The following is a 26,164-nucleotide window of genomic DNA, read 5'->3' on the forward strand; positions in this document are numbered from 1 at the left end:
ACGGATCTGGCTCCAGTCCAGGACGGAAAGCATAACGCTTGATTTCTGCATGGGGTTTGCACAAGGAGAGCACGTGAGTTCTGCTCTCCGTGGGACTCAGACTGGAGAGGCCGTGAAAATCTCTAGGTGTCAGTCCACGCAACCTAACCTGGCAAAGGGAATGCTTTGCAAACTCTCTAGACTCAGGGCCCAGAACAGAACTCGGCCTACCAGATCCAGGGAGGCAAAGCACGCAGGCGCAAACAGAGTAGCGGTGAGCAGAAGGCTGGCGGGACGGGCGCGCGCACTCGGCGGCCAGGCGAGGCGGGAGCGCGCTCTGGGGGCAGGCACTGAAGCTCCGGCTTGCGGTTCACCGGGTCCTAGGGCGGCGGGCGGTCGGGCCTCGGCCATGGCTCACAGGCCGAAAAGGACTTTTCGGCAGCGCGCGGCCGATTCCAGCGACAGCGACGGCGCCGAGGAGTCGCCTGCTGAGCCTGGGGCGCCGAGGGAACTTCCGGCCCCGGGTTCTGCAGAGGAAGGGCCGCCCTCTGGAGGAGGCCGCGCGCAGGTGGCGGGACGGCCCCACCGGGTTCGGGGCACTCGTGGCCGGGGCCGGGGCCGGGTCTGGGCGAGCTCCCGGCGCGCCGCGAAAGCGGCTCCCCGCGCGGACGAAGGCTCAGGTGTCCAGGGAGACGCGGGGAAGCGGGGAGGTGACGGCACAGGGCGGGAAGGGGCCGCAGGGTCTCTGGATCCTTCTCTGGGGGTTCTATAACTTGCTGCCGACCGCCAGCCATGCTGAGTCTAAGTCCAGAAGGTAGTGAGCGAGAAAACAGCTCGAGCACTCGCCCGCTATCTGCATCTACCTTTTGGACTCCTTGGGGGAGATAAAACAATCTTGTACAGTTGGGAGGCTCTTCGTTTTCGCCATTAGATGACTCCACCAGTTACAACTAACACGGTTATCAAAGTTTATGAAGAACCTAAATTGTCACAACAGAGTTCAATAATTTATAATACTGTTAAGTAGGCAGAAGTTATATGTACCTTTTAGACACTTGACCAACTTATCTTTTTTGAAAACATTTAGCCAGAATAGTACAAGAATCTAGGTTTTGGGAGATTCCCCTTTGCTTGTTTTCCTTTTTCACCAGTTATTTGCAAAAACAGATAGTAATAGATACAACACAAAGAAGCATGATAGAGATTCATGACACTGTAGATTGTACCAGTAATGGTGTTAAATGTAGTGTCGTCATTTTGAAGTACCTTTGAGTTCTTAAATACAGGTGTAAGGCAGCATAAAGTTGTTTAAATAAAATGTGCTGCTCAGAGTTTGAATTGTAGCTTAATGAGGAATACGGTTTTTGGTTAGTCTTAAGATCTAAAATCTTCCTATTATTTTTTATTCTCATTAAAGTGATTTTTATTAATTTATTGAGAAGTAAAAATTGTATATACTTATGGTGTACAACATGACGTTTGAAATGTGTCTACAGTGACTAAATGGAGCTAATTAACATTTGCTTTACCTTAGGTACTTACTTTTTTTTGTGGTGAGAACACTTAATATCTACTCTTACTAATTTTCGAGTATGCAATGCATTGTTATTAACTTTAGTCACCGTGTTGTAGAATAGAATTCCTCTTGTCTAATTAAAATGTGTGCCCTTTGACCAGTATCTCCCCAACTACCCTCAACCTCAGTCACTGCTAACCACTACTTGACTCTCTGCTTCTGTGATTTCTGATTTCCACTTTTTTAGATTACACATGTGAGATCATGTGGTGTTTGTCTCTCTGTGTCTGTCTTATTTCATGTAACATAATGTCCTCCAGGTTTATGATCTTCGTGATTTCTTGATCTTTCTTGTCACCTTCTATTTGTCTAAAGTTTTCATGACCTTTTATATTTGCTTTCTGGTTAAACTTTGTAGATGAAGTCGGGAGTTCCTTTTCTCTTGCCTTCTAGAATAGTGATTCTCAAACTCTGAGATTTGGACCTCTTTTAGACTCTTAAAAATGATTAAGGATTCCAAAGAGCTTTTGTTTCAGTAGGTTATACCTATCAATACTTATCACACTAAAAATAAAATTTATTAATTCACTTACAAAAAATCTATTACATGTAAGGATAAGTAAGATTTTTTTGAAAAGTATTACCCCAAAAAAGGAAGAGTAGCATTGTTTTCAATTTACAGATCTCTTTAATGTCTGGCAAAATATTAATAGAAGACAGATGAATTGTCATAGGTGTTTCTGCTTTTAATCTGTGATGCTATTTTGTTTTGGTTGAAGTATTTGAAGAAAATACAGCCTCTGACAGATACATGGTTAAGCCTTTTTAGATCATTGAGGGTGTTGTGCTTTAGTATAACACAGCTCAACAAGTAATAAACTAACCCTTCTTAAAAGTTAGTTGCGGGCCGGGCGCAGTGGCTCACACCTGTAATCCCAGCACTTTGGGAGGCTGAGGCAGGCGTATCAAGAGATCAGGAGTTCGAGTCCAGCCTGGCCAACATGGTGAAACCCCATCTCTACTAAAAATACAAAAATTAGCCAGGCATGGTGGTGGGTGCCTGTAATCCCAGCTACTCGGGAGGCTGAGGCAGAGAATCACTTGAACCGGGGAAGCAGAGGTTGCAGTGAGCTGAGATTGTGCCACTACACTCTAGCCTGGGTGACAAGAGTGAGACTCTATCTCAAAAAAAAAAAAAAAAAAAAAAAAGTTGCCAAATGGAATCTTAAACCATATGATTAAATTTGGGGTGCTCTTACCTTAAAACTCTGTTCTGTTTTGTACTTTGGATCTTTTACTCGTGAACAATTGGTAACATCTTGCATTATTTGGAAAGTATTCATTAGCTGAGTTTGCAGATCTTGCAAATGTTGGAGCATTTTATTGTACAATACCAAAAAAATCATACTATTACCACTGATTAATCAGTCTAAGTATTGGAAAGCTGTTAGGTTCACAGTAGAGAATATAAGTTTTCCAAAATCTCAATTTTCACTTGAAATCTCTCATTTTGGAAGTGATAGGCACAACTGGGCTCGTGTTTGAGAAAATGTTTGTCAGATAGCCATGTCTGAATAACCAGTTTGTTAGTCATTCTTTCGAGTAAAATGGTGATGTTTCTTAAAAACAGTGTCTAGTTCAGCTTGCAACTCAGTCACACAAATGCTTTTCCTTAAGGCAGCTGTTGCATTTCAAGATGCAGCAAAAGTGCCTTATGAATACTTTGATTTTGTCACAAAGAATATTAAACATGTGTACTCAAGGGTCAAAATTTAATAAAATAACAATTTTTTAATTACTTCATGAAGAGCAACTGGCTTTTTTCTGCCAAGTGAGGTAAGGAAAAATACCATAACTGCTACTACAAATTGATTCATTCATGCCAAGGGCCTAGCAGTTTTACCCATCACTGCCTTTACTTCATTATATAAATGTCAACATGGTAAAAAGAACAAATAACATGTTATTGTGATGAAAGTAGTTTTAATTTCACAAACTCTCTGAAAGAGTCTCAAGGACCTCCACGGATTGATAAACCATGCTTTACGACCCACTGCTTTGGTGTTAATCCACTTTGGAAACAGATATGGGTTGTCATAAATGATAATATCTAAGAAAGATGTGAGCTGCAGCTATATTTTTTTTTAGTGTTTTAAATTTTGATTTTACTCCAGCCTTTTTTGAACTGTATGTAGGTCTTCTAACTAAGGTAGGAAATTAAAATTAATGAGTACTATGTAATCTTATGTTTTAAGGGTACTCATAAAGATTGCAAATTTATTGTGGATTAAGAAATCCTTTCTCGTCAGTAATGTCAAGAATTCCTTTATTTTGTTCATTCAATTTTCACAACACCTCTGTGGGTTTTATCTTGATGTTATCTTTGTTTAACAGATTAATTGAATTTAACAGACTATTTACCTTCCCAAATCATGCATTGAAAAGATGGACCCATGGTTTAATTTTGACCAAAGTGCTCGTTACAATATTTCTTGCCACCAGCCATTGAAATATGGCATACTATAAAGAGAGCCTAAATTCTGAAGTTGGCTGGGATTAGGTTGAAAGCCCTGCTTCTCCACTTCCCGAGTTGGTGTTCTTTATCCTCTCAACCTTAGTGAACTCATCAGAAATAGCATTTACTTTATAGAATTACAGGTATTAAGTAAGTCATGTAAAACAGGTTTCAATGTGCCTAGTACATAGTATACATTAAATATTTTTCTTTTCTACTTATTCACAATCATTACTTTTCTAAATATTACTTCAATTTTTGTCTCTTTTTTTTTTTCTAATGCCTCCTTCCCTTTTCTCATTGCGTACTTTTGGAAATATATTATTAGATGCCTAGATAATACAAATAGGGTCTTTGTACACTTAGTAGATCATTCAGTTGCTTAAGAAAGACAGAAAGTTGGAGGAAGATCAGTATGTCTACTTTAATATGTGGACTAGGATTAAAACACCATATTATACATATGCCATGTGTTGTTCAGAATTTCAATTATTAATTCCATTATTTTGACTCTTTTTTGTTATATTTTTAAAATGTTCTATTAGAATCCAGAACCCTTGATGTGTCCACAGATGAAGAGGATGAAATACATCACTCCTCAGAAAGTAAGGATGATCAGGGTTTGTCTTCTGACAGCTCTAGCTCTCTTGGAGAAAAAGAACTTTCATCAACAGGTTAGTAATTTGTATGATTTTGGTTAAGAATTTTATTTTTAATATAGTGTTTTTGATATAGTTATTAATAACATAACAAACTCTAGTGACATATGGGGCAAGTAGATCATTAATGATGATTGTCAGAGTGCCAAAATTGCTCATTTTTATTACATTTTAACATGCACAGGTCAGACAGCTTATAAGTAGCAGGGCTAGGATTCAAACCCAGTTTGTTCTGGAGCCTGTATTCTTCTTAATCACTGTGCTATACTGGGTGATTGACATTGATACCTGAAGGATGGTAAGAATTTGTCAGGGAGGATGTTTCAGGTATAGGATATAGCATATCCGAAACTCTAGGGAAGGTATGTAATATGTGCAGGAAGCTAAAAATAGCTCTGTTTGGCTGAAAGTATTTGGTTGGGAGTTTAAGGAAAAGAAAACAGGAAGGAGAAGTTGGAGTCAGATTATACAGGGCTTAGGGAACCACTGAAAATTTTATACAGATGACATGAATGTTTTTGTGTCTTAGAAAGATCAGTCTAGTTCAGGGGTTGGCAAATCTGGCCCACTACCTGTTTTTTGTAAACAAAGTTTTATTAAAACACAATCACAGTCTTTCAGTTACTTAATATTTGTGGGTGCTTTTGCACTGCAGCAGCAGAGTTGAGAAGTTGCCACAAAGACCCTATGGCCCGCAAAGTCAAAAATATTTATCTGGTATCTTACAGAGGTTTATAACTTGTTTTGTGCCGTGGACTCCTTTTTCAGTCTAGTAAAGCCTAAGGTCCCTTCTGAGAAAATAAAGTAAAATACATAGCTTTGTAAAGGAAACAAATTATATTGAAATAAAATTATTAAAATATATTTTATGACGCTTGTAATATAGTAATAAGTGCTTCTTCTTCTTTTTTTTTTTTTGAGATGGAGTCTTGCTCTGTCGCCCAGGCTGGAGTACAGTGGCGCGATCTGGGTTCACTGCAAGTTCCGCCTCCCAGGTTCACGCCGTTCTCCTGCCTTAGCCTCTTGAGTAGCTAGGACTACAGGCGACCACGCCTGGCTAATTTTTTGTATTTTTAGCAGAGATGGGGTTTCACCATGTTAGCCAGGATGGTCTCGATCTGCTGACCTCTTGATCTGCCCGCCTTGGACTCTCAAAGTGCTGGGATTACAGGCGTGAGCTACCGCGCCTGGCCATAAGTGCTTCTTTATTAGCCTATTAAATAACAACAACCAGTAGTTCTGTAACCTTGTAATTTTGTTTCTTCTCCATGTCCACAAGGTACAGAAATACTAAGAGATTAAGCCAGTATTAAGAACTGAAATCTAGTAAACAGTTGAAGCCTTGTCTAGATTCTAGATACAGTGCTATTCAGTAAAATTTTCTGTGGTTTGGAAAAATTTTCTATCTTCACTGTCCGTATGGTAGCCACTAGTCACAAGTGGCTGTTGAGCTCTTGAAATGTGGCTATAGTGAGACGAGAAATTGAATTTTTAGTTATATTTGAATACTCACATAGGGCTAGTGGCTACTGTACCAAACAATGCTACTATAAAAGATGGTGGATTAGACCAGGTGCCATGGCTCATGCCTGCAGTTTGGGAGGCCGAGGCAGATGGATCACCTGAGGTCGGGAGTTTGAGACCAACCTGGCCAAAATGGTGAAACCCTGGCTCTACTAAAAATATAAAAATTAGCCAGGCATGGTGGCATGCACCTGTAATTCAGGGGGCTGAGGCAAAAGAATTGCTTGAACCTGGGAGGCAGAGGTTGCAGTGAGCAGAGATCATGCCAGTGCACTCCAGCCTGGGCAACAGAGCAAGACTCCATCTCAAAACCAAACAAACGAAAAAAGATGGTGGATTAAACAGGATAAGGCAGTGGTTGTAAAGTGTTGGCAGCACTGCCCCCACCTAAGGAGAGAGGGCAGCATTTGAAAATGTATGGGATTATTTAAATGATTATAGTAGTTGAGTTGTTGCTGGCACATACTGCCCTAGAGGCAAGGGATGATAAGTGTCTTAACAGGAGTGCACAACAGTTCAGCACAGTGAATTGCCCCTCCCCCATGCTCCATTGAGAAACGCTGATTAAAAATTGAAAACTTGTCCTGTGAGGAACACCTGAAAGTTCAAAGGACTTACTGGCTGGAGAAGAAAAGATGGAGGAATGTGTTAATTTTAAGGGCTGGCATGTGGAAGAAGAGCATTTATTTGTGTTCTGATGGAATAACAGGCTCAAAATAGCTCTTCTAGCACAGACTACTTGTTACTAATAGAAGGTGATAATTTACCTCTCAGCCCTAGATGATTGCATATCAGATAGGATGATATATGTGAAGAATTATTCATAAGTTATAAGTTTGTAAAAACATGATGTATTTATTATTGAACAATATGCTGACATTATTGATTCATCCCATGTCTGCCCAGCATCTGCTGTGTGAGAACCCTTGAACGAGGTATTGAATATGCAGAAACAGGACAGATGCAATACTCTTCCTTGATCTTTTACTTCTTTATTTTCACTTGAGCAGTTACCTTTATGTAGCACTGATATCTTACTAGTGTGTCCCATTGCTTGTGACTTACTAATTAAACCCTACCAAGTCATCTGCAGGAAAATCACTTCCAAAATAAGTATTTGTGTCCACATCCATACACTTGAGTATTTGAACCTAAATGTCTTATCTTAATCCTGCCTGCACATTAAAATCCTCTAGGGAGCTATAAAAACATACTTCTGCTCAGCTCTGCTTCAGATCAACATCTGAATCACTGGTATAGAGGCCTGGGTATGTCAAGCTTCTCAGGTGACTCTGATGTGTAGCCAGGGTTGAGAATTGCTACTATAACCTGCTGTGATGGTTTTGAATCTTAAATGCTTTGGGAGGAAGAAGAGACACCTGACCTTCATCATGTCCCTGACGGTAGTCTATAAATGATTACTAATCTATAAAAAAGCACATCACTTCATTTTATATTACTTGTTCTTGACGAATATTTATTGACTTCTGGTGATTTCTTTATTGCTTCATGATTCACTCAAGGACTTTTAATTTTCCCTAGGGCTGATGTCAAGCATATTGGTCTGTGATTTCTAAAATCTTTCTCTTTTTTTGTTTGTTTGTTTCAAACATTGGAGCTTTTGTGCATCTCCAAGTACATGGCATTTTTCTGTTTATTTCTCAAAGAATTTGGGTCAACTTGTGGGAAAGTTTAGAAAATTTCACTTCAGCCTCAGTAGCTTGATATCTTTTTAGTAGTTTGAAATGCTTAAAATGGTGAAAATTTCTCTCGCCGTTTCTCTAATGTAGTATTTTTCTTGAGAAACTGTTTTTTCCAGAATGAAGATAAATTTCACCTTAGATCATGCATGAAGAAACTTGTTTTAAATTGGAAGAGTTTATGCTAATGATGTTTATGCTGTACAAAATAAAGAAAAAAAAATAAGATAAGGCTCTCTTAGGAGTTGTCATTTAAAATTTTTCACCTGGTAAATGAACCTGATTATTTTCTTTACACTTCTGAATGTCTCATGTTTATTCACGTGGGGCTCACTACAGAGCCGCAGAGGCTAATTTGGCTTTGCTGTGTTACTGTTTGTAGTATGTTTCTGATTTCTTTTAAGTGTGGGTAGGAGGGAAAGAGGACATCATAGTGTAGTATCTCTCTTACTTGGTAAGTCAGACTGGTCTGTCATCGATCCTTCTAACTTCTGTAGCTCTCACTGATTGGGGAACACCACACTCAGCCCTCTCCACATCCCTGCGCTGACAATCTCAGAGCTTCCAGAAATGAGAAATAGCCACCCCTCAACAAAGCGAGCAGTACCTGATGAGTAAGAGAGTTAAAAGATAAAATGAAGCAGTTTCAGTATATTTTCTGATACTTCTAGATTTGGTTGATTTTTCTAAATTGTATTTAATCTCTATTAAGTTTTCTTCCTTTGCTGATACAGATTTTGAGCCATTTATTAAAGTCACATTCATATATCAAAATAGCAAATAATTTAGGAAAATGGTGCTTTTTTCATTTTCTTAAATGTGAGGAATATTTACTTACATTGGTCTTTGGTTTTTAGTGTCCTCCTCTTTGTTTCCTTCAGTTAAGATCCCAGATGCAGCTTTTATTCAGGCAGCCCGCAGAAAACGTGAATTGGCCAGGGCCCAAGATGACTATATTTCTTTGGATGTAGAACATACCTCCTCCATCTCTGGTATGAAGAGAGAGAGTGAAGACGACCCTGAGAGTGAGCCTGATGACCATGAGAAAAGAATACCATTTACTCTAAAACCACAAACACTTAGACAAAGGATGGCTGAGGAATCAAGTATGTATTTACCAATATATGAAGATTAGGGTATTTTTTATTAGAATATAATATGAGAGAATCTCCATAAAAAATGTAATATGCTGTCTCACATTTTAGCGTGTTGATAATGGTTTTTAACATCGATTTGGTCCATGATACTATGACCTCTAAAAGATGTATCTGTATCAAAATGTTATTATCAAGGAGTATGTGTAATAATGTTTATTAATGCCTGACCCCCCGCTTGATGTTTTTGGACAGGTTAAAAAAAATGTGCAGTATCTTATTTTCAAAACATTGAAAACGATCGTTTTTACCTTTATAAATATATTTTTTTTAACATGGAAGCATCTATAGAGATTTTAGATGTCATGTATTAAAATCTTCCCTGCTGTAATAAAAAATTTCCTCTACCAATAATACTAAGCCTTAAAGGACTGTTTTCATATTTCTCATTTATGATATATGCATTTGACCAAGGTTTTTGTAAGTTTAAATAATATTTTTTTCAGAAAAATACTTAATTCCTTACAATTTATTTTTAAGTGTTTGAATTCTCAGGTAGTAATTGAGAGATCTTTGATAAGAAAAACCAAACATTTCATTCTTTCTCGTTTTTTACATATATAGGGCTGTAGTGTTTTGAGTGGGACAGTTTGGTGATAGGAGTGCAGGTTATGGAGTCAGATCCCAGGATCCAGCTTCCAGCTTCAACATAGTCCTAAGACAGTTATTTAACCTCCCAATATTTGCATTTCCTCATTTGTGAAATGAGGGCAATAATAGTGCCTTCTTCCCAGAATTATTGTGAAGAATAAATAACACGTCAAGTGGTGCTAAGCCTTAGTATAATAAGCTCAAAAAATTTTGGCTGCTGCAATTAAAATGGAAAAATATTAAATGTTTACATGTGAACTTTTTTTCCGCTAGTAAGCAGAAATGAAGAAACAAGTGAAGAAAGTCAGGAAGATGAAAAACAAGATACTTGGGAACAACAGCAAATGAGGAAAGCAGTTAAAATCATAGAGGTAATCATTTTTTATACCATGTGTATTAGATTCCTGTGGCTGCTATAACAGATTACCACAAACTTGGTGACTCAAAAGAACAGACATTTATTCTCTCACAGTGTGGAGGCCAAAATCTGAAGTCAAGGTATTGGCAGCACCTTGCTTCCTCCAAAGGCCCTGGGGGGTTGTGGGGAGTGGTAATTCTTCCTTGCCTTTTCCAACTTCTGGTCATTCCAGGTGTTTCTTGGCTCGTGACTACATAACTCCTCTCTCTGCCTCTGTCTTCACATGGCTTTTTCCATGTCTCTACTGTGTGTTTTTCTCATAAGGATACTTGTCATTGGGTTTAGGGCCTACTCAGATAATCCAAGATCCTTCATTTAATTACAGCCACAAAGACTCTTTCTCCAAATAAGGTCATGTTTGCACTTTCCAGGGATTATGTCATGGATGTGTCTTTTGGGAGGCCTCCATTCAACCCACTACACTGTGCATATTATCTTACTTTTCCACTAGATTATAAATACCTTCCACTTGAGGGTACTATTTTTTTAATCTTTAATTTTATAGTAATTGACAGTTTATATTGTACAGGTGCTTAAAAGTAAAGTTTAGACCTCAAGTTTTACTTTTAAACACCTGTTCTGTATAATACAAATATATCCAATTTTCTCTTTGGAGACTGTTTTTTTCACTTCACAATATAATAGAGACATCTCACCACAATGGTATATCTACTTCGACTACATCTTAATGATTTCATAGCAATCTGGTGAATAGAGGTATTATCACTTATATAGTAAATCTCATTATGTGATTTCTCATATAACTTTTTATTGTAGTGAACCCTGTGGTAAATATTATACACATTATACCTATATTATGATACGTAACTTACATTTCTGCATACACAAATATAATTTTGTGTTTAATTTTTTAAAAGATGCAAACTAAGTAAATATCCAACAATAGGGGTCTTGGTACAATACAGTAGGGTGGGATGAAGCGCTAAAAATAGTATCAGAAACCAAAGCCCAGGAGGCTGAGTCAGGTGGATCACTTGAGTCCAGGAGTTCAAGACTAGCCTGGGCAACATAGCCAAACCCTGCCACTACAAAAAATACAAAAATTAGCCAGGCATGGTGGCACACACCTGTAGTCCTAGCTGCTTGGGGGGCTGAAGTGGGAGGATTGCTTGAGCCCAGGAAGTCAAGGCTGCAGTGAGCCAAGATCATGCCACTGCACTTCAGCCTGTGTGACAGAGTGAGACCCTGTCTCATTTAAGAAAAAAAAAAAACAAAAAACAATGCTAAAGCCTAGATTTGGCTAGGCACAGTGGCTCACACCTGTTATTCCAGCACTTTGGAAGGCCAAGGTAGGAGGATCACTTCAGCCCAGTAGTTTGAGACCAGCCTGAACAACACAGTGAGACCTGAGCTCTACTAAAAACAAATAAAACTAGCCAGGCGTGGTGGGACGTGCCTATAGTCCCAGCAACTTGGGAGGCTGAGCTGGGAGGATCGCTTGAGCTCAGGAGTTCCGGGTGCAGTGAGCTATGATCACACCACTGCACTCCAGCCTGGGCAACAGAGTGAGACCCTGTCACTAAAAATGAATGAGTGAATGAATGAATGAATGTAAAGTTTAAACAAGTAGTGAGCTTTGAAACCTAACAAATATACTGTACTTGGGGTTAAAAGTCCTAGATTTGGGCTTTGGGTCTGCTGCTAGAATATAAGCTCTATGAGATCAAGAATTGCAATCATAGTATACATCAGAGGTTCCCAAACTTTCTCATTCATGGAGCCATTAGTGCCTTGGTAATTTTATCATGATACTCGTAAGCCAAAAGAAGTACCAAACAATTCTATTTATTAAGTAGTTCAAAGAATTTTATACAATTTATGTCCTTAGAACTAACCATTTGGAAAAAATAATACAGATAAATTGAAGGCAAAACATTTTTATTTTATTTTTAAATAACCAAAATTCCTTACTAATGAGATGTGTGTTCCTGTTAGGCATTGCATGACTTTTCAAACCTTGGAATCAGATTGGATACTGTCACTCTCACTTCCATATTGATGTTCACACAATACTTGTTTTTATCATAGCATCCTCCCAAAACCCAGCTCCACAAATATGACTTCATCAAAAGGAATGGAACACATTCTTTTTTTTTTTTTTGAGACAGAGTTTCTCTTTGTCGCCCAGGCTGGATTGCAGTGGCATGATCTCGGCTCACTGCAACCTCCACTTCCCAGGTTCAAGCAATTTTCGTGCCTCAGCTTCCTGAGTAGCTGGGACTACATGTACACACCACCATGCCTGACTGATTTTTTGTATTTTAGTAGAGATGTTGCCTAGGCTGGTCTGAAACTCCTGAGCTCAGGCAGTCTGCCCACCTCAACCTCCCAAAGTGCTAGGATTACAGGCATGAGCCACCGTGTCTGGCCATATGGAACACATTCTAATGTAACTGTGAACTAAGAGCTAGTAGTCCAACAGATGTTGAGTATTACGGTTTTTCCCTAAAAAATTTAAAATGTCTCACTACACCCCTTTAAATTTGCTAGGATGGCTTTGCACACAGTTTAAGAACCACAATATGCATACAATTTTGAATTCTGATTTCCTTGCTTGACATATTATAAATTATCTTCTCTTGTTTTTATATTGTTATAACAACTGATTTTAATAGCTACATAATATTCACTGGAGTCACTGAATCATAATCTTAACCATTCTTCATTTTGGACATTTTAGGTTATTTGCAATGTGATTTTTTTTTATTAACAAATAAGAATCAATGAATATTTAATTATTTTTCTTCCTCTCCTTTCTTTTGTTCAGATGTGTGTTTTTGAACTATTCCTTTGTAATAATTGCCAAGAGTTGTATTATTAATCAAGAGATGAACATTTTTATGGCACTTAGTATATTTTTCTCTATTGCCATTTAAAGAAAACTTAGCTCAATCTGTAATGTCGCCAATATCATGGGAATATTTTACCATAATCTTGCCCTCTTCAGGTACAAGTATAGTTGGTGAAAATGGAATCTCACAGTTACTTGATTTTCATTTTTATTGCTAATGTGAGTACATTTACTGATTCCTTCATTGAAAATCTACCATTTGCCACTGTATGAGTTTCCTGTGGCTCCTGTAACAAATTACTGCAGACTTGGTGGCTTAAAACAATAGAAGTTTATTCTCTCTGAGATCTGGAGGCCAGAAGTCCAAAATCAAAATGTCAGTAGAGCAGCCCCCCTTTCCAGAAACTCTAGAGGAGAATCCATTCCTTGACTCTTCTAGTTTCTGGTGGCTGTTGGCATGCCTTGGCTTGCGGCCACATCTCTCTTTGTTGCATCTTCACATCTGCTTCTTCTCTTGTGTCCCAAAATTCCCTATCTCTTAGGATGGTACATGTAATTGTATTCAGGCCCCATCGGGATAATCCAGGATATGCACCACATCTCAAAGTCTTAACTACATCTTTTGCCATATAATGAACATGAACATGAATGAGAACATGTTTTCATGGGGTCACCATTAGCCTGCTATGGCCACTTACAACGACGTACAACCTTTGCAGGAAAGGAGACAACTAAACAAAACAATTATAGTGAAATCCTACAGGTTCTGTGACAGAACTCTGTGCAGGGTCCTGAGGTAGCACAAAGGAGCAAGTGGGTGGTCAGTTTTATAGGAGGGAAGGTAAGTGAGGAAGTTTGAGAAAGCATTTACAGAAGTGGTGATATTTGAATGGGTCATTGACTGCAAAATATCAAGAGTGTTTGGAGATTTTGTAGGTATGCGTAGAGCTGGATGGGAGGCTTGGTGAGAACTGAAATGACAAAAGATGATGCTTCATGGAAAATATAAAAAGAATAGCTAAGCCAGTGAAATTGGCTAAATATCTGGTCAGTTTTCTTCATGTGTCTTTGTGTAAAATAGAGGTTCTTCAGGATCTTTTGAACATTCCAAGCATGGAGGAGCTGTGATTAGACAGAGGACACTAATGTGAAATATACCATGTTATAAGATATATGTTAGGAGTGCATTTCTTTACAAGGAACAGAAAACCCAAATAAGAATGTCTTGGCTGGGCGCGGTGGCTCATGCCTGTAATCCCAATACTTTGGGAGGCCACGGTGGGCAGATCACGAGGTCAGGAGATCGAGACCATCCTGGCTAACACAGTGAAACCCCATCTCTACTAAAAATACAAAAAAATTCGCCGGGCTTGGTGGCGGGCGCCTGTAGTCCCAGCTGCTCGGGAGGCTGAGGCAGGAGAATGGCGTGAACCCGGGAGGCAGAGCTTGCAGTGAGCCGAGATCGTGCCACTGGACTCCAGCCTGGGCGACAGAATGAGACTCCATCTCAAAAAAAAAAAAAAGAATGTCTTAAAGAAAAGTAAAAACTTTACCTACAAACCCTCCAGCAGACTTCCATTTACTTTTCATTGACTAGAATGGAGTTGGAGTTAAATAGGTACTTCTATCATGGAAATAGGTGTTAGGTCAGCCAGACAGGTCTGTCTACTCCACAAATTAATATTCATGAAGGATTGTTGTTTCTTAAAAAACTGGGTGACTTTCTGAGAGTACATTAGACCATAACCAAAATTAGCTTCAAAACTAAACTTTTTTAAAAATGTAATTTTTAGAATTTGCTTCTTAAATATGAATTTAAACTTCTAAATTTTAAAACTGAATTTAAAAACATTTTATTGGGACCATGAAAAATTACAAAGACATGGAATTTTTTAGCTTGAAGAGACCTTGGATCATCCAGTCCCTTTTCATGCTAGTAATGTTTCAAAGGTAAATGAAATGGTTTTGTAAAAATCTATTTTTACTTTTTTAGGAAAGAGACATAGATCTTTCCCGTGGCAGTGGATCTTCAAAAGTGAAGAAATTTGATACTTCCATTTCATTTCCACCAGTAAATTTAGAAATTATAAAGAAGCAGTTAAATACTAGGTGAGCAATACTCATTTTGAAATTTACATTTGTCCTAGATATTTAATACTAAAGATACAGCACTATATTCTTTTAGATTATTAAGTACTGATATTAAACAGACTTATAGGGGGGAAAAGGATCTCCTGTGTTATCATACTAACACAATTTATTTCATTTTTGTATACAGTAGTCCCCCCCATATCTGCATTTTTGCCTTCTATGGTTTCAGTTATCAGTGGTGAAACCATGGTCCAAAAATACTGAATGGAAAATTCCAGAAATAAACAATTGATATATTTTAAATTGCATGCTGTTCTAAGTAGTGTGATGACATCTCGAGCTGCCCTGCTTCATCTTGCCCAGGACAAGAATCATCCTTTTGTCCAGCATGTCTTTGCTCTGTGAGCCAGCAGCCTGTTAGTCACATAGTAACCATCTCAGTTATCAGATCAACTATTGCAGTATCACAGTGCTTGTGTTCAGGTAACCCTTATTTTACTTAATAATGGCCCCAGAGTGCAGGTGTACTGTATGTAATATATAAATTAAACTTTATCATAGTTACGTATGTGTAACGAAGAAACAGCATATATAGGCTTTGGTATTATTTGCATTCACTGGGGGTCTTGGAACCTATCCCCATGATTAAGGGGTGACTACCATACATCTTTTTAGTCGTTATAACATATTTTACATGGTTAAAATCAGTAAATACAAAATTCTACTTTTCTATTTAATATGATTATAAGCATTTTTCTATATTACCAAATAGCCTTTAATTTTTTTAAAAAACTATCATGTTTGTCCATATAGTTGTTATATCATAATTTACTTAAATATTTCTCTGTTGGACATTTTGATCTAGAACAGGAGTCAGCAAGTGTCTTTTTGTGTAAAAAGCTGGATAGTAAATATTTTAGGCTTTAAGGGCTAGATGATTGCTGTTGTAACTGCTCAACTCTATGTTACAGCATGAAAACAGCCATAGACAATATGTAAACATATAAGCATGTATGTGTTCCAATATAACTTTATTTATAAAAACAAAGGATGGACTGGTAGTTTGCCAGCCCCCTAGAATACAAAGATAACCTTGCATGAGGGATAAAAAAGAGGCAGCAGATCATTGATTTATCGTAGCATTTTATTTTATCTGGATAACTTTATTACATTTCATTTTTTATTAACTAGGTTTTTTATTTTAAAAAGACCATACACTCTCATTGTTAAAAAATAAAATAACCAGTGGAAAGGATATACAGAACAAAGTAAATTACCACGCTCCCTAGAGGAAACCATTGCTACCAGTTTCTTATGTTTTCTTCCAGAAATGGTCTATATGTATATCTTTACAAGCACGTATATACTTATATATTCCCCTGTTTTTATACAAAAAAGGACATTATATACCCTGCTCTGTACCTAGTTTTTTCCATATAATATTTACTTATAAGTTCACTGCTATAGTCAAAAATATTCTACTTAACTAAAACATTTTATTAATAATGCCTACTATACATTATTATCTTGATTAATTTCTTAATTCTCACTGGCTCCTTTATATAAAGCAAAGAAAGATTCTGAAAGACAAATGCAAGAAAACTTGAAGAGAGAATATTTGGCCTAAGCCAGTGCTAAAGGGTTCCCTTTTATTGTGGTGTTCTTTGCTTATCTAGTCTATAAACCCAGATTTATATGATTGTCAGTTTCCTTGGTGGTCTTTGAAAATATTTACATTAGATTGCTACTTTTAAAAGAGTTTGAAAAATAAACTAATTTTTATTTTATTTATTTAGATTAACATTACTACAGGAAACTCACCGCTCACACCTGAGGGAGTATGAAAAATATGTACAAGATGTCAAAAGCTCAAAGAGTACCATCCAGAACCTAGAGAGTTCATCAAATCAAGCTCTAAATTGTAAATTCTATAAAAGCATGAAAATTTATGTGGAAAATTTAATTGACTGCCTTAATGAAAAGGTACATATCAATATTTATTTATATCATTTCCTTTTTTGGAGAAGACCCCTTATGCAATTAAGAAAAGTCTAAATCTCACAACTAGATACTTTTCTCTAGTATTTTTCCTACACATTTTTGAAATAAGATGATAGTAAGCATTCTCTTAATGTTGGATATTCAAGTTTTTTGCAACTATTTTATTATTATAAGTAACATTGTATAAAATTTTGTATATAAATTTTTGTTACAATTTCATCTGTTTAAGGAAAATTCCTTGAAAATGAAGTCAAATAAAATGAATTATTAAGTCTAAATATTTTTAAGGCTTATGAAACATAAGGCTTATGAAACAAAATTGACCTCCGGAAAGATTGTGCCAGTTTTATTAGTTTACTAGATTAGGAATAAATGGATTGTGTTTTTACATATCATATTTTGATCTCAAGCAAACTCTTTGGTTTTCTTCTTGTGAATTATTTGTTTCTTGTTTTTGCCCTTTTATCTTTGTGGTTCTTAGTGGAGACTTTTTTCTGTTTCTTTTCTAGTTTTGTTAGAGTATGAACAATTCTTTATAGCTTAAAATTTTTTAATGCTTTATCCTATTTAATGTGAACTTACCAGTTTTGTCTTTTGAATTTGTAATGGTTTTTCTTTCAACATTCAGATGTTTTGAAATTTTTGTTTTTAGTTTTTGTTTTATGCATACTAGGTTCTTACATTGGGGCAGGCCTTCATTTGTCTGTTTTTAAAAATAGATTAACCATTTCAATAAATTATTCTCTACTTTCCACATTATTTTTGTTATTTTTATTTTATTTATTTTTTTGGTGAGGGGGACAGAGTCTTGCTCTGTCAGCCAGGCTGGACTGTAGTAGCACAATCTCAGCTCACTGCAACCTCCGCCTCCTAGGTTCAGGTGATTCTCGTGCCTCAGCCTCCCAAGTAGCTGGGACTACAGGCATGCACCACCACACCCAGCTAATGTTTTGTATTTTTAGTAGAGACAGGGTTTCGCCATGTTGCCCAAGCTGGTCTGGAACTCCCAAGCTCAGGCAATCCACCTGTCTCAGCCTCCCAAAGTGCTAGGGTTATAGGCCTGAGCCACCGCACTCAGCCCACATTATTTTTTGTTTATAATTAAAATGTTGCTAAACAATGGGATGCTTTGTCCCAATTGTTGTTTTAAGTTGGCTATCTTCTACTATCACTTGGTAGTTACTTTCTGAAGTATTTATTACAATGTAATTTTCTTTTTTCATTCACCCTTGAAAAATTATACTGTTAAAATTTTGTCAGCCTGTGCATTAATGTATTCATAGCAGCAGCTGTGGAGTATCAATGGAGTAAGAGGAATTGTTGGTCCCCAAAATATGAGAGTTTCGATTTCAACTAGTCTCATTTCTGTATCACATCACAACTTACTTACCTGTCTCTGGTTAGTTTTTCTCCATTCCCCAATTTTTCAAATTTCACCAGCTTTGAGTGCCCCCACCTACTTTCCACACCCTCAGCTTGTGAAAACATCTGTACCCTTCATTTTTTCCAATTCTTCTGTCTCAAAAAAAAATCTTCTATCTCAAACTTTAATGCATGTTCCTGACTCCATCCCATTTGGTTTCTTTTTTTTTTTTTTCTTTTGAGACAGAGCCTCGCTGTGTTGCCCAGGCTGGAGTGCGGTGGTGTGATCTCAGCTCACTGTAACCTCCACCTCCAGGGTTCAAGCGATTCTCCTGCCTCAGTCTCCTGAGTAGCTGGGATTGAAGGCAGGTGCCACTGCGCCTGGCTAATTTTTGTATTGTTAGTAGAGAAGGGGTTTCGCTGGCCTTGAACTCCTGACCTCAGGTGATCCGCCCACCTCCCAAAGTGCTGGGATAACAGGCATGAACTACCACACCTGGCCCCCATTTAGTTTATCTATCTCTGATAATTATAACAGTTCCTGTAGACTAAGTCAATTTTCTGATTTTTAATATTAAAAGTATTGGCAGCTAGGTCTGTTGCACACAGTGTTTTATACTTGAGATATGATAGTATTGGGAATGTTTCTTTGAGAATTAAGCATATAAATATGCTTATGTATCTTCTAAATATTACTTTTGTGTATATATATATATATTTCATTATCGATGACCTGCAAAATGTTACTTATATGTGTATTTCAGATTATCAACATCCAAGAAATAGAATCATCCATGCATGCACTCCTTTTAAAACAAGCTATGACCTTTATGAAACGCAGGCAAGATGAATTAAAACATGAATCAACGTATTTACAACAATTATCACGTTAGTGTTTTTCATGTTCAATACAATTTATTATTCATTAAGCTAAATTATGTGAAGAATAAAAATATTTTTATTTTTATAAACATGTTTTTCATGTGTTTTCCCACAAACCCTTTACCCACCAACTTCCAAAAACTCAAAACATTTAGAAATAGGACTTAAGAATGTTTTAAATTAAGTCCAAGACTAAAAAATAAACATAACTTCCAATTATTTACTGTTTCAGACAGAATATGTACATAGCCATTTAGAGAATGTTTTGAGACAAGTTCACATAATTCTGTAGACTCTGTCAGAAGTCTAACTTCGTAGTTTCAGAGCCCTTTTACATATTGGTTCTGGTGAGTTTCAATAGAGATTTATCTTTAAGATCTCATTATATAAAATATGGATGCCTCCTTTTTTTTTTTTCGCATTGATTTTGTGCTTTCAGAGATATCTTCCTTTGATTAAGGTGCTATCAGGAGATAGTGAAAGACCATACCAAGTAGCTAGTAAATGCAAAGGCAAAGTGACTTCCAGTGAAACATGCAACCCTTAGTGGATCATAAATAATGGTATTACATATTAAAATAAGAAATAATGTGAATAGAATACAGTAGTCCCTCTAATCTGCAGTTTTGCTTTCCACAGTTTCAGTCAACAATGGTCCAAAAATGAATAAGTACAGTACAATAAGATATTTTGAGAGAGAGATACCCAACATTAGTATAACTTAATATATTATTTTCATTTTTCTACATTATTGCTATTGTTAGTCTCTTACAGTGCCTAATTTATAAATTAAACTTTATCATAGGTGTGTATATAGAGGAAAAAACAAATAGGGTTTGGTACTATATGCAGTTTCAGGCATCCACTGGGGTTCTTAGAATGTATCCCCTGAAGATTAGGGGGGATTCCTGTATTGGTAAAGCCAGTATTTCTTGCATTTGGCTATGGAAAAAAACTGGTAAAAACTACTGGAAAAGAATATGAGGAAACGAAACTTTGTGGTAGAACTTTGTTGCTGTTCTCAACAACAGCAAAAGTACACCAGCCAAAATACATTTTTAGGCTAAGATTTTCACCAGCCAAAATACATTTTTAGGCTAACAAACCTCATGCCTGTTAATATTGCAATAAAGAGTTAACATTGAAATTTCATTGCATAATTAATTGCAAAATTTAAGCATATTTATGTATTTACATAGCATATATGTTTACACATCCATGATATTACCTTTATTTTCAAAGCATTTTACTTTTTTCTTATGAGAATTTGTAGTATGAAGTCAATTTTATTTATTAACAGGCAAAGATGAGACATCCACAAGTGGAAACGTCGCAGTAGATGAAAAAACTCAGTGGATTTTAGAAGAGATTGAATCTCGAAGGTACCTATATAAAGTGAAGATTTAAAGAAAGCATCATTGAGCAAGTACTTTTCACTACTTAAATATAATTAACCACATGATGTCATTAACTATACCTGATATACATTATTAATTTGTGAGAATAATAGAAAAACAAAATTTAGTAAAACCATCCTTGACTGCTTTAAAGACACATTGGTGTATTTGGATCAATTAAAAGGAATGGGTAAAATGACATTTATCAGGCTGGGAATTCCTTGTAACTAGAAACTGGTCCTAATTATAATTACCCCCTCTTCAGAATCTGGTTAGCCCATGGGAATGTCCTAAATGGGAATGTCTTATAAGAAAAAACAAAACAAAACAAACAATGCAGAACCACCAACTGAAACTAATGAAACTAAAAATGTCAAAAATATTAATAAAATTGTGTGCTGATATGATAGTGTATTTCTGGCCATTTAAAATAAATGATAAAATTACTTATTTTCAGCAAGAGGTTAAAAAAATTTAAGCATTTATTTTCAGCAAGAACTATTTACTTTTTGTTTATTTTTGGTTTCTTGCAAAATATAGGACCAAAAGAAGACAAGCAAGGGTGCTTTCTGGGAATTGTAACCATCAGGAAGGGACATCTAGTGATGATGAACTGCCTTCAGCAGAGATGATTGACTTCCAAAAAAGCCAAGGTCAGTTACCAAGTTTTTAATATATCATGGTTTGAGTTTTGAAATGGTGAGAAACACTTTGCTGGGATTGCCCTTAATAAGTACATAAGCTATATAAAACAGTTGGGTAAATTCAGGAAAAATGAAACACATTTTTCCTCTGTAAGACTCTTTTCTCTGAAAAAATGGAGTAAAACGAAGGAAGGAATATTGTGAGTATTCTTGCATCTTCATAGTTTTTTCTCTTAGACGTTCTCCAATTACTAATGAACATCTTCATTTCTTTACCACACATACTTTCTATATTGTCATTTTTAACTTAAAACATTTGAATTTGGTGAAACTTTTTAGCATGATGAGAAGATAAGATGCATATAGTTGAAAAATTCTAGGCTCTGGATTTAAATAAATTTGGGTTCTAAGAGAGATTTTTTTCTGTGTAATCTTAGACAAATTTCTTGACCTCCCTAAATTTGATATTGTTTTGTCTGTAAATAAGTAGGCTATATCTATATGGTGTGGAAGATAGCTACAATGGTAAAATGAGATTAATGCATTTCTGCATATAGCAGAGGTATATATGGTAGCTTTTATTAGTGTTGATATTATTACTTTGTTGATAAAGCGATTTAATAAAAATTTATATTAATATAAAAGGACAAATTTTAGCTCAATTGATTACAGTCTGGCATGACCATGTTTTTAAGGAAGCATACTTAAAGTTCACAACTTAAAATGCATAAAGAGACTTACTTTGTTTACAGGTGACATTTTACAGAAACAGAAGAAAGTTTTTGAAGATGTGCAAGATGATTTTTGTAACATCCAGAATATTTTGTTGAAATTTCAGCAATGGCGAGAAAAGTTTCCTGACTCCTATTATGAAGCGTTCATTAGTTTATGCATACCAAAGCTTTTAAATCCCCTAATACGAGTTCAGTTGATTGATTGGAATCCTCTTAAGGTATTTATGCTTAACATGTGAAAAATTATCCTGATTACATTAGTTGCTTAAATTCCCTTACTATTATGTTAGCCATTAAATACCTTACCCTTAGAGTTGAAGCTAAAATTTAGAGCTTTGGAACAATAGTCAGAAAATGTGTGCTTTCAGCTACATTCTTCTTTTCTTGGCTCTTACTTGATTTTTAGGCTGAGCATCATTAACATCAGTAAAGCAAACACATTTTTTTTTAGCTTCTTGTACATTAAATTTAAAATCCTCCCAGAAGGTATAAGGTACTGTTGGGTTTGGAGAAAGTAGATACAAAAGCCTTGTTTCAAGAATTCTTAAGTTGGAGATGACATACTGGGAAGAGTTGCTTAGGGCTGCGTTGAGAAGGTGGAATGCAAGCCTTTGAAAGGTTTATGGGATAAACAGGATGAATCAGAAAGGGAAAGATATTTCATAAAGGTGTAAAGGGAGAAATATTATTTCAGGAGCTAGAAATTGCACAGATATTTAGATCCTAAGTTAAGAAATATAAACTCTATTCACTGAATGTGACTGACTAAAAGAAAAAAAAAGAAGTATGAACTCAGCAACTGCCTACTGTGTAATAGGACCTTTAACTAAATCACATACAAATTACATATTTATGCTTATGTGAATTGAAGGGGCCAGAAATAAACTTTGCTTGAAGTGGATGAATTTTTTTAATAAACAAATTCCATGGCTGTTTCAAGTGCCTAACAAATGTGTATTTTGCTCCTAGCAGAGTACTTGCCATGTGGTAGGCTCTAAAGGCTCCGGCACACACTGGGTAGTTGTTGAGTGTTTGCTGTGTGATTGAATGCATGAAACGCAGCTTCTTGTTATGTTACTTAGACACCACGTCTCAGTCATGCTGTCCTGCAATCCTGCCTAGCCTTGGTGGTCTAGTGTTAAAATAGGGAATTAATCTCTTCTGATCCTTAGAAAAGCTTTGGTGATTATTGAAAAAAATAATAACTATTTTAAAATACACTAATGTTGATAGATTTCTTTATAACTTTTGTAATTTTCTTTGTAAGTTGGATTCCACAGGTTTAAAAGAGATGCCATGGTTCAAATCTGTAGAAGAATTTATGGATAGCAGTATAGAAGATTCAAAGAAGGAAAGTAGTTCAGATAAAAAAGTCTTGTCTATGATCATCAACAAAACAATTATTCCCCGACTTACAGGTACTGCTTCGTAACCTTGATAAAATTAAATTATTTTCTGACAGAGTATATAAGGTTGTTAATTTCTGTTATATTCACAAAGTTTTTTCATAAGTTTTTAAACACAAGGAAATGTTATATGTAGTAAAAATCAACAGCTGTCAAATGTAAGGTGGTTAAAAAATTTGTGTTTGTACAGGTGGTTGGCTACCAAACTGCTAATACTCAGATTGATCACTAATCCTTATCTGATGTATCATCAGCAGTTCCAACAGTTGACCTTTCTTTCTTCCTAGAAACACTGTCTTTACTTGGCTTCCAAAATACCACACTCTTAGTTTTCTGCCCACCTCTCTGGTCTTTGCTGTCTGCTTGTCATCTCTTTGACTTCCGAGTGCTACAGTATCTCCGGATTCAGGTCACTTACCTTCTCTTTTCTATTTACTTCAGTCACTTAGTATTTAAAGTCAGTTTAGCGTTTGTGGCATTCCCGCTGCTTTTATGGCACTTCAGTCATTTTTTAGCACACTTCCATCCATACTGCATGTGTCCTTTTTTCCCCTTAACTTCTCTAATTATGTTTCTTATCCTTTTCTTTAAAACCATTGCTTCATCTGGGAGTGGTGGTTCATGCCTGTAATCCTGGCACTTTAAGAGGCCAAGGCAGGTAGATCACCTGAGGTCAGGAGTTCAAGACCAGCCTGGCCAACATGGCGAAACCTCGTCTCTACTAAAAATACAAAAAACTAGCTGGGTGTGGTGGCAGGCACCTGTAATCCCAGCTACTCAGGAGGCTGAAGCAGGAGAACTGCTTAAACCCGGGAGGCGAAGGTTGCAGTGAGCCGAGATCGTGCCATTGCACTCCAGCCTGGGTGACAAGAGAGAAACTCCGTCTCAAAAAAAAAAAAAAAATTGCTTCATTTCACTCACATTTGCCACTAGCAGCTATGAGCACTTAACATTAATGCTTGTGCTTCAGACCTTAGCGTGAAGTCTTTTGTTTTACCTGTGTACTTGATAAGGATCCGTTTAACTATGTCACTGAGAAAGAAATTTGACAGCAAAGACTGCAAAACTCTTATTTAATTTTTTGTGTGTTTGTTTTTGAGACAGGGTCTTCCTCTGTCACCCAGACTGGAGTACAGTGGTGTGAACATTGCTCAAGGCAGTCTTGAATTCCTGGGGTCAAGTGATCCTCCTGCCTCAGCCTCCCAATTAGCTAGGACTCCAGGTGCGTGCCACCACACCCAGCTTATTTTTAAAAGATTTTTTTAGAGACAAGGTCTTGCTCTGTTGCCCAGGCTAGTCTCAAACTCCTGGCCTCAAGAGACCGTTCCCCTCAGCTTCCCAAAGCACTGGGATTATAGGCATGAGTCACCATGCCCAGCCTAGAAGTTGGAAGCAATTAGCCTTATAATTGCTTCTTAGGCAACTTGATTATAAGATTTTGGCTGGGTGCAGTTGCTCATGCCTGTAATCCCAGCACTTTGCAAGGCCAAGGCGGGAGGATCGCTTGAGCACAGGAGTTCCAGACCAGCCTTGGCAACATGGTGAAACCCCATCTCTATTTATAACTTTAAAATTAAAAAAAAATAAAAAATAAAAACTTTCAAGATTTTATTTCAATGAAACTTATGGTGCACTTGTGGGGTGTGTTAGAAAGTCACTGTTTTTAACTAGCTCTACTAATGATAGAATGCATGTGCCTAATTTAAGCACTCTGCTGAAAAAATCTAAATACTAATGATGAAACAGTCCCACAAATAAGTAGCTTTGTGAGAAATTAACACTGACTGAGTCCAAATAGTGATTGAATTCTACATATATTTCAAAGATAGCACTAACAGAATGTGCTAATGGATTGGTTGTGCAGCAAGAGAGAAAGAGAGGAATCAAGAATGGGTCCATTCAGGAACTGGCCTGAGCAACTGGAAGGACAGAGGTGCCATTTCCTGAAATGAAAAAGTCTGACAGGAGTAAGCTTAATGTGGGGAGCTGTATTAGCAGCTCAGTTTGGGACATGTTGAGTTTGAAGTATCTGTAATCTAAGTGGAAATGTCAAGTCAGTTGTTGAATACATGAGTCTTAAAGGGGGAGGTCCAGTCAGAAGGTATAAGTTTGGAATTTATCCACATGACATTTATTGATGGCATTTAATGTATAAAATTGACTTTGAATACCAAGTGAGTGAATATAAACAGAAAAGAGAAGGTAAGTGACCTGAATCCGGAGATACTGTAGCACTTGGAAGTCAAAGAGATGACAAGCAGACAGCAAAGACCAGAGAGGTGGGCAGAAAACTAAGAGTGTGGTATTTTGGAAGCCAAGTAAAGATAGTGTTTCTAGGAAGAAAGAAAGGTCAGCTGTTGGAATTGTTGATGATAAGTCAGATGAGGATTAGAATCAATCATTGGAGTTTGCCATGTGAATGTCATCTGTGATTTGCTAAGAGCACATTAGGTAGGCTGATAAGAGATAAGGCCTAATTAAAGGGAAATCAAGAATAAGTGAGAAGAGAGAAACTGGAGATAGAAGTTTAGATAGTACTTTGAGGAATTTTGTTGTAAAAGATAGGAGGGAAACGGAACAATACTAGAGGAGGAAGTAGGGCTAAGGGGGATTTTTTGTTTGTTTGTTTATTATTATACTTTAAGTTCTGGGGTACACGTGCAGAACGTGCAGGTTTGTTACATAGGTGTACACGTGCCATAGTGTTTGCTGCACTCATCGACTTGTCATCTACATTAGGTATTTCTCCTAATGCTATCCCACCCCTAGTCCCCTGACC

At 36.8% G+C, this 26,164-nt stretch overlaps 1 protein-coding gene across 2 annotated transcripts in view; it reads left to right on the plus strand.

Annotated features, from left to right (window-relative positions):
• Positions 1 to 281: 281 nt before the first annotated feature.
• Positions 282 to 26,164, plus strand: part of GCFC2 (GC-rich sequence DNA-binding factor 2) — a 48,063-nt gene continuing 22,180 nt past the window's right edge. Inside the window, exons 1-11 of one of the 2 annotated variants that reach the window (XM_002811854.6) lie at positions 282 to 659; positions 4,556 to 4,684; positions 8,775 to 8,999; positions 9,912 to 10,009; positions 14,862 to 14,977; positions 16,756 to 16,942; positions 19,087 to 19,210; positions 20,505 to 20,586; positions 21,142 to 21,254; positions 21,998 to 22,197; positions 23,247 to 23,397. In XM_002811854.6, the coding sequence (XP_002811900.3) occupies positions 389 to 659; positions 4,556 to 4,684; positions 8,775 to 8,999; positions 9,912 to 10,009; positions 14,862 to 14,977; positions 16,756 to 16,942; positions 19,087 to 19,210; positions 20,505 to 20,586; positions 21,142 to 21,254; positions 21,998 to 22,197; positions 23,247 to 23,397 (1,696 nt within the window). In that variant the 5' untranslated portion in view covers positions 282 to 388. Of the gene's footprint in view, positions 794 to 4,555; positions 4,685 to 8,774; positions 9,000 to 9,911; positions 10,010 to 14,861; positions 14,978 to 16,755; positions 16,943 to 19,086; positions 19,211 to 20,504; positions 20,587 to 21,141; positions 21,255 to 21,997; positions 22,198 to 23,246; positions 23,398 to 26,164 lie in introns of both variants that reach the window. The other variant, XM_054547999.2, reaches the window with a different exon arrangement.

This window comes from Pongo abelii, chromosome 12, assembly GCF_028885655.2.
Source record: "Pongo abelii isolate AG06213 chromosome 12, NHGRI_mPonAbe1-v2.0_pri, whole genome shotgun sequence".
Lineage (NCBI taxonomy): Eukaryota > Metazoa > Chordata > Mammalia > Primates > Hominidae > Pongo > Pongo abelii.